Below are 11,162 nucleotides of genomic sequence, written 5' to 3' on the forward strand. Positions count from 1 at the left end.
TCTATCAAGTTCACCTGATCTATTGTGTCATTTAAGGCCAGTATTTCCTTACTGATTTCCCATCTGGATGATCTGTCCATTGATGTAAATGGGGTATTAAAGTTCCCTACTATTATTGTATTAATGTCAATTTCACCCTTTATGTTAATATTTGCTTTATGTATTTAGGTGCTCCTTGATTGGGTGCATATATATTTATAATTGTTATATCTTCTTGTTGGATCAATTTCTTTATCATTATATAATATCCTTTATCTCTTGTTACAGTCTTTGTTTTAAAGTCTGTTGTGTCTGATATAAGTATTGCTACCCAGGCTTTCTTTTGATTTCCATTTGCATAAAATACCTTTTTCTGTCCTCTAAATTTCAGTTTATGTGTGTCTTTATATCTGAAATGAGTCTCTTGTAGGCAGCATATATATGGGTCTTGTTTTTGTATCCATTCAGCCACTCTTTGTCTTTTGATTGGAGCACTTAGTCCATTCACATTTATAGTAATTTTTTTCAATTACATCATTTGCATTTATTTATTGAAGGCCATATATGCCATATAAAGTAATTATCAATAGGCATGTACTTACTGCAATTTGTTCATTGTTTTCTGGTTGTTTTTGTAGTTCTTTTTGTTTCTTTTTCTTTTGCTCTCTTCCCTTGTGATTAGATGACTGTCTTTAGTGTTATGTTTGGATTCCTTTCTCTTTTTGTATGTGCGTATTTATTACAAATTTTGGTTTGTGGTTACCATGAGGTTCATATGTAATGACATATATATGGTTATTTTATATATGTGGTTATTTTATATATATATAGCTGTTTTAAGTTGATGATCTCTTAAGTTCAAATGCATTCTAACAACCTAAAAATGCAGTTTTTACTACCCACCCCACACATCAATGTTTTCGACATCATATTTTACATATTTTTGTGTATCCCTTAACTGTTCATTGCACATATAGATGATTTTACTACTTTTGTCTTTCAAGCTTCCTACTAGCTTTATGAGTGGTTGATCTACTACCTTTACTGTATGTTTGCCTTTACCAATAAGATTTTTCCTTTCCTAATTTTCATATTTCTAGCTGTGGTCTTTTCCATTTAGCAAAGTCCTTTTAACATTTCTTGTAAAGCCTGTTTAGTGGTGCTGAATTCTTTTGGCTTTTGCTTCTCTGTAAAACTGTATCTCTCAAATGTGAATGATAGCCTTGTTGAGTAGAGTGGTTGTAGGTTTTTTTCCTTTCATTGCTTTGAATATATCATGCCACTACCTCTGGCCTGCAAAGTTTCTGCTGAAATGTCAGCTCATAGTCATACAGGAGTTCCCTTGTAGGTAACTAGTTGCTTTTCCCTTGCTGCTTTTAAGATTCTCTATCTTCAATTTTTGCAATTTTAATTATAATGTGCTTGGTGTGGACCTCTTTGGGTTCATCTTGTTTGGGACTCTCTGTGCTTCCTTGACTTGGATGTCTTTTTTTTTCCCCAGGTTAGGAAAGTTTTCAGCTATTATTTCTTCAAATAAGTTCTCTGCCCCTTTCTCTTTTCTCTTTCCAGGACCCCTGTAATGCAAATGTTAGTATGCTTGATGTTGTCCCAGAAGTCTCTTAAACTATCCTCATTTTTTAAAATCTTTTTTTCTTTTTTCTGTTTGGCTTGGGTGATTTGGTAACTTGGGTGTCTTCCAGTTAACTGATTGATTCCTCTGTAACATCTAATTTACTGTTGATTCCTTCTAGTGTATTTTTTATTTCACTTATTATATTCTTCAGCTCTGTTCGGTTCTTCTCTATATTTTCTAATTCTTTACTAAACTTTTCTCTATATTTTCTAATTCTTTACTAAACTTTTCTAATTCTTTACTAAACTTTACTAAACTTCTCACTGTGTTCATCCATTCTTCTCCCGAAGATCTCTTCTGCATCTTTATGATCATTACCTTGAACTCTTCTTCACTGTGTTTTTCTTCTAGTGTTTTGTCTTGTTCCTTCATCTGGAATATATTCCTCTGTCTCCTAATTTTGCCTAATTCTTTGTATTTATTTCTATGTATTAGGTAGGTTGGTTTTGTTTTTGATCTTGAAGAAGTGGCCTTGTGTAGGAGACATCCTAAGGGGCCCAGCAACACACTTACCTTTGGTCACCAGATCTGTATACTCTAGGGATGCCCCCTATGTGGGCTGTTCTGTTGTGGTTGACCTGACTACTATGGGCATGCTGGTAGGTCAGGCTGGCCCCTACCCCCACTGGCTGCCAGACCTTGCCTTGTGTGGTGGCTACCAATCTTTTGTGGACAAGGCCAGGTCCTGGTGTGGCTGGCTGCATAGCCCAGGGGAACCTGGGGCTGGTGCCAGCCTACTGGTGGGCAGGTTAGCCCTGGAACTAGTAAACTAGAGGGAGGACTCCAAAATGGTACTTGCCAGCACCAGTGTTCTCATGGTAGAATGAGCTCCCAAAAATGGTTCCAGCCAGCATCTGTGTCCCCAGGGGGAGTCCCAGTTGCCTCCTGCCTCTCCAGGAGACTTTCTAAGATAAGCAAGTGGGAATTCCCTGGTGGTCCAGTGGTTAGGATTTCAGGCTTTCACTACCGAGGGCCTGGGTTCGACCCCTGGTTGGGGAACTAAGATCCCCACAAGCTGCGTGGCATGGCCAAAAAAAAAAAAAATATGAGCAAGTAGCACGTAGGTCTGACTCAGGCTCCTTTCAAATTACTGCCTCTACACTGGATCATGTGAGATTTTGCACATGCCCTTTAAGAACAGTCTGTTTCCTACAGCCCCCCAGCTCTTCTGAATGCAAGCCTTGCTGGCCTTCAAAGCCAGATGTTTTGGGGGCTCACCTTTCTGGTGCAGGACCCCTAGGCTCAGGAGCCTGATGTGGGGCTTAGACCCCTTGCTTCTTGGGGAGAAACTTTGCAGTGGTGATTATCCTCCTGTTTGTTGGTTGCCTATCTGAGGGTGTGGGTCTTGACTTATATCACATCTCCACCCCTCCTCCCCATCTCATTGTGGTTCCTTCTTTGTATCTTTAGTTGTGGAAAATATTTTCTGCTGGTCTTCAGGACATTCTCATAGATAGCTGTTCTATAAATGGTTGTAGTTTTGGTGCACCTGTGGGAGGATGTGAGCTCAGGGTCTTCCTAAGCTACCATCTTGGCCACACCCCCTATACTATCTTTAGGTTCTACTATTAAGTGTATTCTGAGACAAGGAAAATGAATTGAGGAGCTTTCCATCTTTTTCCTTGATTTTGAATTAAATAATTTATACATAGATATATAATTTTATGTCTATTTTATATAAACTATTAACAAAGTTTAAATAACTTTGGAATTATATGTCCTTTAAAGCCTCCCTGTTCCAAGTGTGGTTCATGGATCAGCAGTGTCAGCATCACCTGGAACGTAGTTACAAAAACAGATTCCTGGGGCCCACCCCAGGCCTACTGGGCTGGAGTCTATAGTTTAATGAGACTCCTCAGATGACTGTTATGTACATTGAGAAGCCCCACTCTAAAGACTAGATAAATCTCAGCTGTGGACCATCTGGTCCTGGAACTCTAATCACCTCTCCAGACTCTTCTGAGAAAATGGGCCTTTTCACATATTCCCCTTCAGGTCCTGAGTCAATGTTGATCAATCATGTTTAGCTAAGAAAGCATTCATTTCCTCCAGGTTTTCATATTCTCTGTGGTTGTAAGTAGTCATAAGCTCTTAAATTCTGTCACTCCTGTATCCATGGCTATCCCCTTTCATGTAACTTGAGCTCTTTTTGCCTTCTGTCCCTGTTTTCTTTAATCAGGCTTTCTGCAGTCTAACACAAGCATTTTCTTTGATATAATATTGTCTTCAAATTATCTTAAAGCCTGTACAATATTCAGTGAATATAATACAAATTACTTAACCATTCCCCTATTCGGTACTCAGGCAATTCCCTATTTCCCAGCAGCATAAATAAAACTGCCAGAAGAGCAATATTGCTAAACTACTGTCTATAATTCTAGATAGTAATTTAGCAATACGATAAATTCTTTTTTTTTAATTAAGTAATTTATTTATTTTTGGCTGACTTGGGTCTTCATTGCTGCACACGGGCTTTCTCTAGTTGTGGTGAGTGGGGAATACTCTTCGTTGCACTGCGTGGGCTTCTCATTGCAGTGGTTTCTCTTGTTGCGGAGCACGGGCTCTAGGCTCACGGGCTTCAGTAGTTGTGGCACACGGGCTCAGTAGTTGTGGCACGCGGGCTCTATGGTGCAGGCTCAGTAGTTGTGGCGCACGGGCTTAGTTGCTCTGCGGCATGTGGGATCTTCCCGGACCAGGGCTTGAACCCGTGTCCCCTGCATTGGCAGGCGGATTCTTAACCACTGTGCCACCAGGGAAGCCCCTAAATTCTTAATATGGTCATACACTTTGACGTCATTTCCATTCTAGGAACTTATTTTCATCTCACCATTGTTTACAGCAATTTCAAAGCAAAACAAAATGGAAACAACTTCGACAGCAGGAGTGACTTAAATAAATGGAGGTCTAACCACCCAATGGAGAATTACACAGAAAAAAACATGGGGTGAGTCAATAGTGACTGAAGTGTGTTAGCTGACAGGTTAAATGAGAATAAGCTGGTTGTAAAATGGGCCGTAAAATGACTGTGAAGTCATTTTTTCTTTTAAAAATAAAACTCACATTGTACCTGTATGTATGAGGAATGAAATTTGATTCCTGCAGCCATTTAGATGTTGCCCTAGAGGTCTATTCACCCATTGTGTTCCCACCCCCAACCCCCAGTGAATTTTTCCTTCTTGGTCTTGCTTCTGTGGGCCTGAAGACTTTCAGAAGCTGCCAAGGCCAAGAGGCTGAGCTGTATTTGGAGCCTTGATACTATTTCAGGGCCTGATAGTGTCTGGGCTATGAGAATACAGCAGAGTGGCCCCAGCAGAGTCTTGTGGCTGATCCTACAGGCCTGCCCTCTTGCGGGGTACGACATGATGGGCCTTGTGTAATGTGGCATTGACCACCATAGATGAGCCTTGAGCTTCCTGAGAGAAATTGCTCAGCCCATTAGTGTCCAGGACCCCCCAGAAGACCTGGATGAGACCTGGAAGTACTCTTTCGGGGTGGGGGTCAGGCAAGGGAGTGATATGTGGTGGTGTGCCTGCGGTGCTGGTGCCTTCTGCTCTCTGCAGGAGCTAGAAGTGACCTTCTCCAGCTGAACATCATTGTCCCACCATGGGGAGAGGGTCTGGGGTCTAGTTTATCCTGCTCAGCCCAAACCTGCCCCTTTCCCACCCCAGGGTTGCTCCCTGCAGCATCCCCCACCCCCTCTTGCCCACCAGTGGGGCTACCTGAGATTTAGGTGGCAAGGGAATTGGAGTGTGGACTATGGGCAAGTTAACCTATTTCCTTGAGGCTTAGTTTTCTCACTAAAAGTTGCAGGTGATGCATGCAGCTTGCAACGCAATTCTGAGACCTGAGAAGTGTATTCCCATTCACTGTATGGGAAGTGGCATTCATAAATCGTGGCTATTATTATCATTAATGGAGAGGAGTCCTTGGCTTTCCTGGGATAATTACTAAAAAACCCATTTCCCCAAGGGGCTCTACACCATGGCCCCTCAAATGAGAGTTTCCCACAGATATTTCTGTAGCAAAGACTTGAAAAAGGAGCCTACTAGTGAGAAGAAAAGGGCATTCATCCATTCAACAAGTATTTACTGAGCAACTGCAGTGTGTCAGGCCCTGTTGTCAGGGCTGGATGCATCAGGAACCAAGGCCAAGGTTTGCTGGTGGACCAGATGTGGCTGTGAAAGACAGCAGAGAGCCAGATGCTCAGGTGCTTGGATGGAGGCTGCCATCAGCTGGGCTAGGGTGGGCTGTAGGAAGGATGGTTTGGAGGGAAGATACTGAGTGTGTGGCACACCTTGGACATCCATGGGGAGGCGTCCAGGAGGCAATCTGAAATGCGAGTCTGGGGTTCAGGGAGAGGTTCTGGCTGGAGCTTAGATAAAAGAAGGAAGCATAAAGGAATGAAAGGTGGTTGAGGAGGCTGGGGGCAGATTACTCTGCCTTCTTGAGCTTCCAGGAAAGCCCTTGGATGCCCCCCCAACCCGTGTTTCTCTTTTGTCCCTGCCCTGACCTCAGGGAGTCTGTGTTCCCATGGTGCACAGTGGAATCACCCCCAGGACCTGTCTCATTTGTCTCCTCACCCCAAGTCCAGCTGGCCCAGCTCTAACACCTTATTCATTCACATTCATGTAATCATTTATTTTAGAAACGTTTCATTGAGTTTCTCTCCTGTGGCTCTCACCAGAGAGTGGACTGACCCCCTCTTGGAGGTACCTGGATATATGAAGGGACATTTAGTTGTCACAGTGACTGGGCAGGGAACAAGGGCGCTCAGGGTCCTGCACAGAAGGAACTGCCCTCCCAGGATTCAGGAGCACTTTGCTGAGATAGTCATTCCCCAGCCACCTGCAGCTGGCTGAGGAGGGCTCAGCTGTGAGTAAATACAGTGCTACGGAGCCTGGGACACAGCAGGTAATGCCAGGTAATGGTTTGGGGATCATGAATGCACAGATGAGGGAAGGACACTTCTGCTGCCCAGGGAAGAACAGAGAGGCTTCCTGGAGGAGGTGACTTTGGAGCTGTGCCTTAAAAGATGAGCAGGATTTACAGACACAGGATGGGCAGGAATTCCAGACAGAGGGAAGCAGGTATGCGAATGCAGAGGAGTATGGGTGGGCTCAGACTGCAGGAAAGGGAGTGCTGAGGGTAGCAGAGGAAGAGAATGGGTGGGAATAAGAGGTTGTGGTGGGGTTGCAGGGCATCCCTTCCCTTCCGCAGCCCTAGAAATTCCTCAGTATGTTGGTGATGATGTCGTGCTTGGCTTTCTCGTACAGGTCCCTGACTGCAGGTGGCAGTTGGGAGCTCTCAGTTCCTGGAGTGTCCGCTCCAGGGGACCCAGCAGAACGCCTCACCTGGTAGACCTGCAGAAGTGATGCAGACGTGATCACCCTCATTGATTGGCCCCCTTTCCTGTCCTGCCTGTGGCCCCTCTCTCCAGGTGGGGATGAATGTGAGGCACCGAAAGTGATGTTGGTGATGGGGCTGGAGGTGGTCCCCAGTGAGGCCCTTCCATTCGGAGCCCAGAGGGCCTGGGAAGGCCTGAACTCTGCCGCTCACTTCCTCTCTGGCTATTCCACTCACTTGCTGGGAGGCTGCACCTCCGGCTTCAGTTTTTCCGAATGTGGGATGTGGAGGAGGGTTCCCAGAGCTCAGGGCCCAGAGCAGAGCCAGTGTCCTGTGAAGTCTGAGCTCCCTCTCACCCCCAGGACGCCCCTTAGCCTCAACCACCAGTCTCTCCTCCCCACCCCTCCTGCCAAACGACTAGCAGTCATCAAGGTCCAACCTCGCCTCACACTCCACAAGCCTTTCCCCTCCCGACGACTTGCGTTTAGAAGGGCTCGATCGGCCCGGTTTCCAGAGGAGGAAACTGAGGCCCCACGCGCCGAAGTCAGTGGCCCGGGTGAGGGCCCCTCGGTCATCGGCGGTCACCGGGCAGAGCACCGCCCGCGACGGAAACAGACTGGGGCCAGCGCGGGCATAGGGGCTCATCTCCGGCTTGAGCTCGCGCTTGTGGTCCGGGTCCCCAGGGCAGTTGAGGGATGGTTGAGGGACGGAAGGATGTGCTGCAGCATGAAGAAGATGCCCGTGCAGTTCCGCTCTTCCTGCGGGTCAGTGAGCACAGGAGCGCGGTGGCTGACGTTCTTGCCCAGGTACCCAGGCTCCCGAAGCCGGCGCCCTCCCTAATCCTCCCCCCAGAGCCAGGCGGGAGCGGCGAACGCTGGGGGGACCCGGGCGGGCTCCGTGAACACCCAGTAAAATTAAGGACTCTCATGCAAGTTATATTAAACGGGAAAAGGCCTCCAAAATTAGCCTCAGAGGAAGCTATATTTGTTTAAAACACTCGTGTGTACATAAAAAAGATACAGAAGATGATTCACCAATGGTTAATGTTGTCTCCTCCTGGGTAGTGGGGTTGCAGGGGGTTTTTGTTTGTTTTTTAGTTTGCTTCTCCACATTTTGTTAATTTGCTATAACAAAATATTATTTTCCTAATTTTAGAAAAACAGTTATCACTAGGTGCATTACGGTCCCCTTCCTCTTTCTCTTAATATTTAGTCATTTCTTTAGCATGTATTGTTTTTCTAATAAGAATTGATAATTTACATGTAGTAAGAAAAACCAGTAAGGAAAAACCCAATTTTAAAAATGGCTTCTGGGCTTCCCTGGTGGTGCAGTGGTTAAGAATCCGCCTGCCAATGCAGGGGACAAAGGTTTGAGCCCTGGTCCGGGAAGATCCCACATGCCGCGGAGCAACTAAGCCCATGTGCCACAACTACTGAAGCCTGCGCGCCTAGAGCCCGTGCTCCGCCACAAGAGAAGCCACTGCAATGAGAAGCCTGCGCACTGCGGCGAAGAGTAGCCCCCGCAAGCCAGCACACACTGACGAAGACCCATCGCAGCCAAAAATAAATAAGTAAATTTATTATTTTTTTTTAAATGCCTTCCATAATCAAACTTCACCTGGCAAGGTGAGGAGGGTGGAAGCAAATACAGCCTCCGGGAGAAGGGAGAGAGGGGAGGTCCTTCTCTTGCTCATGGGGGCAGGGAGCCAGGGGATGGGAGACTCGCCCCGCCCGGCCTGAAGGGACATTCTCGGGGCTGTCGGCGGTGCCAGAGCAAAAAGCACACCGTCTCTTTAATCCTGAAGTTGAGCGGGATCATGGTGTTGGAGTTCTAAAAAATCAAGAGAAGACTCATGATCATCTGTCTCCCTTTTACAGAGGAGGGAACAAAGGCAAGGAGGAGAGAGTTCACAGTTCCAAGTTGGAAGGGGCTTAGCCGAGGTCTGCACTTTCCACCCAAAGGAGGCAGCCTCTTCAAGTGGCCTGAGCAGAGATTTAAGGTGTGCAGGGCTTCTGGAAACTAGCCGAGGCTAACACCTCATGGCTGTACCACCTTGAGGGGTCACTTCCCATCTTTGCCCCTCAGTTTCCTCTTCTGTGACAAAGGAACTAGAATACTTGCCTCGCATGCTCAGCTGCCAGGAGAGAGATAATGGGGTGGGAAGGGGACACTGGAAGGCCCTGATGAGGCGCCGGTGAGACCAGTCCAGCTCCTGTCTGTCCTTTGAAACAGCCCTGCTTGCTCCTACAAGCCCAGGGCCTGGGTGCAGGCTGGACTCCCAGAAACCACATTTCATCCTTGGGCAAAGCCTGGAATTGACCAGCTAGCCAGCTGTCAGGCCCAAGAGAAATTACGGTCTTTGTCTTATCTTCTGAGGGGAGAAACATTATAATAATAAGAACAGCAGCTAATGTCAACCAAGCACTTTGTGCCTGTGCGAGGCATTCTCTCCTGCCTGCTGTCCTCACAGGCTGCTATAAGGCAGAGTGTTACCCGCTTCCTGGGCCTGAGCCCCCAACACTCACCAAGCTAGGCAGTGGTGGGATGGCTTCCAGCAGGCCAAAGAGTCGCTGTTCTTGTCGCCCCTGGTTGAAGAACCGCAGGGCCTGGATGACTATCTCTTCATAGCTCAGACTGCGCTGGGCCACACAGGCCATTGCTGCCAAGCCTGCCACCAGCACCAGTGCCCTCCAAGCCCCTGCCATTGTCCCTTCTTTGATCCACTGCCACTTGCAGCCCCTTTTAGGTGCTACTCGGGCAGCCTTGCCCAAGGGCTGCTGATGACATGCAGGGCTGGGGTCTTCCTGAAAGGGGCCTCTCCTTTCCTTCGCTAGGCACCCAGTATTAGCCAATGTTCCAAAATACCAATGACTAAGAGGCAAGTAGGATTGGGTTATAGTCCAGGGCCTAGGAGTGAGGCAGCCCTGAGCTGGGGGCAGGAGATGTGTGTGATGCTGGGCAAGTCCCTTCACTCTGGCCTCAGTGTCCCTACCTGTGCCACGAGGAGGCCACCTCTGACAGTCCAGGACTCTGTGCCGTCTCTGCCTGGCTGTTCTGGTTTGATTCTGAAACAACTGTCTGGGATCCATGAACTCTATGTGACAGTTCCTCAGCTGAGAGCACAAGGAGACAGTCCAATCTGAGGCTGTACTCAAGCTGACACCTACCATGTTACGTACGTTTTAAAATACTGATTGTCAACCCTTAAAACTCTGGATGCCTGACTTTGAAAAAATCATGAGATCTGACAATGCGTGGCTCACAGCCCCTCATGGATGTGACGTCAGCAACTTCTCCAGGGAAAGCCTCGCTGTCCACTTCCCCCAGGCCATTCCCTGCTGCAGGGAGGCTGTCCCCAACAGGATCAGGGCAGGGATTCCTGGCTGCTGACACGGCCAACCCCAGGCAGCAGCTCACAAGAGGAAGAGCAAGGGCCTCCCCTTCCTCTGAGGGCTCCCATTTTCCTTGACTCCCTCAGTTACTGGGGTCTGCATGTTAACTTCCCAGCCCTTCCTTGGCTGCGGGGCTCCTGTTCTGCAGGAGACTCAGAAACTGGGGAGGAGGAGAGCAACTACCGGGTGTTTCCACTGAAGTCCACCAGTGGGGAAACCAAGGCACAGAGCAGATCATGACTTTCCCCAAAAGCTAAGGGTAGAGCTGAGAAGGTCGGAGCCAGAAGTGAGGAGAGAAGGCAGAGCACAGAACAGTCCTCCGCAGGCCCAACAGGTCTTCAAAGGCCCAAGTCTCATAAAATCCATGCAGCCATGGCATATAATGGTGAAAACTTAGAAAAAACCTAAACGTGCTTCAAGGGATTTCCTGGTGGCACAGTGGTTAAGAATCTGCCTGCCAGTGCAGGGGACACGGGTTTGAGCCCTGGTCCGGGAAGATTCCACGTGCTGCGGAGCAACTAAGCCTATGCGCCACAACTACTGAACCTGCGCTCTAGAGCCCACGAACCACAACTACTGAAGCCCGCGTGTCTAGAGCCTGTGCTCTGCAACAAAGAGAAGCCACCGCAATGAGAAGCCCGTGCACAGCAAAAAAGAGTAGCACCTGCTCTCTGCAACTAGAGAAAGCCCGCACGCAGCAACAAAGACCCAACCCAGCAAAAAATAAAAATAAATAAATAAATAAATGTGCTTCAAGAGCAGATTATTAGAGCAGTTGTGATATGTCCACCTATGGAATACTGCTACTACTTATT

At 47.5% G+C, this 11,162-nt stretch overlaps 1 protein-coding gene across 1 annotated transcript; it reads right to left on the reverse strand.

Moving 5' to 3' along the window:
• Positions 1-6,805: 6,805 nt before the first annotated feature.
• LOC112403812 (uncharacterized) lies at positions 6,806-10,846 on the reverse strand. The gene is given in 5 exon segments (XM_024751498.1): positions 6,806-6,963; positions 7,583-7,660; positions 7,663-7,713; positions 8,681-8,785; positions 9,481-10,846. Coding segments are annotated over 5 exon segments (1,011 nt in total). The 5' UTR covers positions 10,126-10,846; the 3' UTR covers positions 6,806-6,831.
• Between the last annotated feature and the right edge of the window lie 316 nt (positions 10,847-11,162).

The sequence above is a fragment of the Neophocaena asiaeorientalis genome, unplaced genomic scaffold, assembly GCF_003031525.2.
Source record: "Neophocaena asiaeorientalis asiaeorientalis breed wild unplaced genomic scaffold, Neophocaena_asiaeorientalis_V1.1 scaffold221, whole genome shotgun sequence".
NCBI classification, from domain to species: domain Eukaryota; kingdom Metazoa; phylum Chordata; class Mammalia; order Artiodactyla; family Phocoenidae; genus Neophocaena; species Neophocaena asiaeorientalis.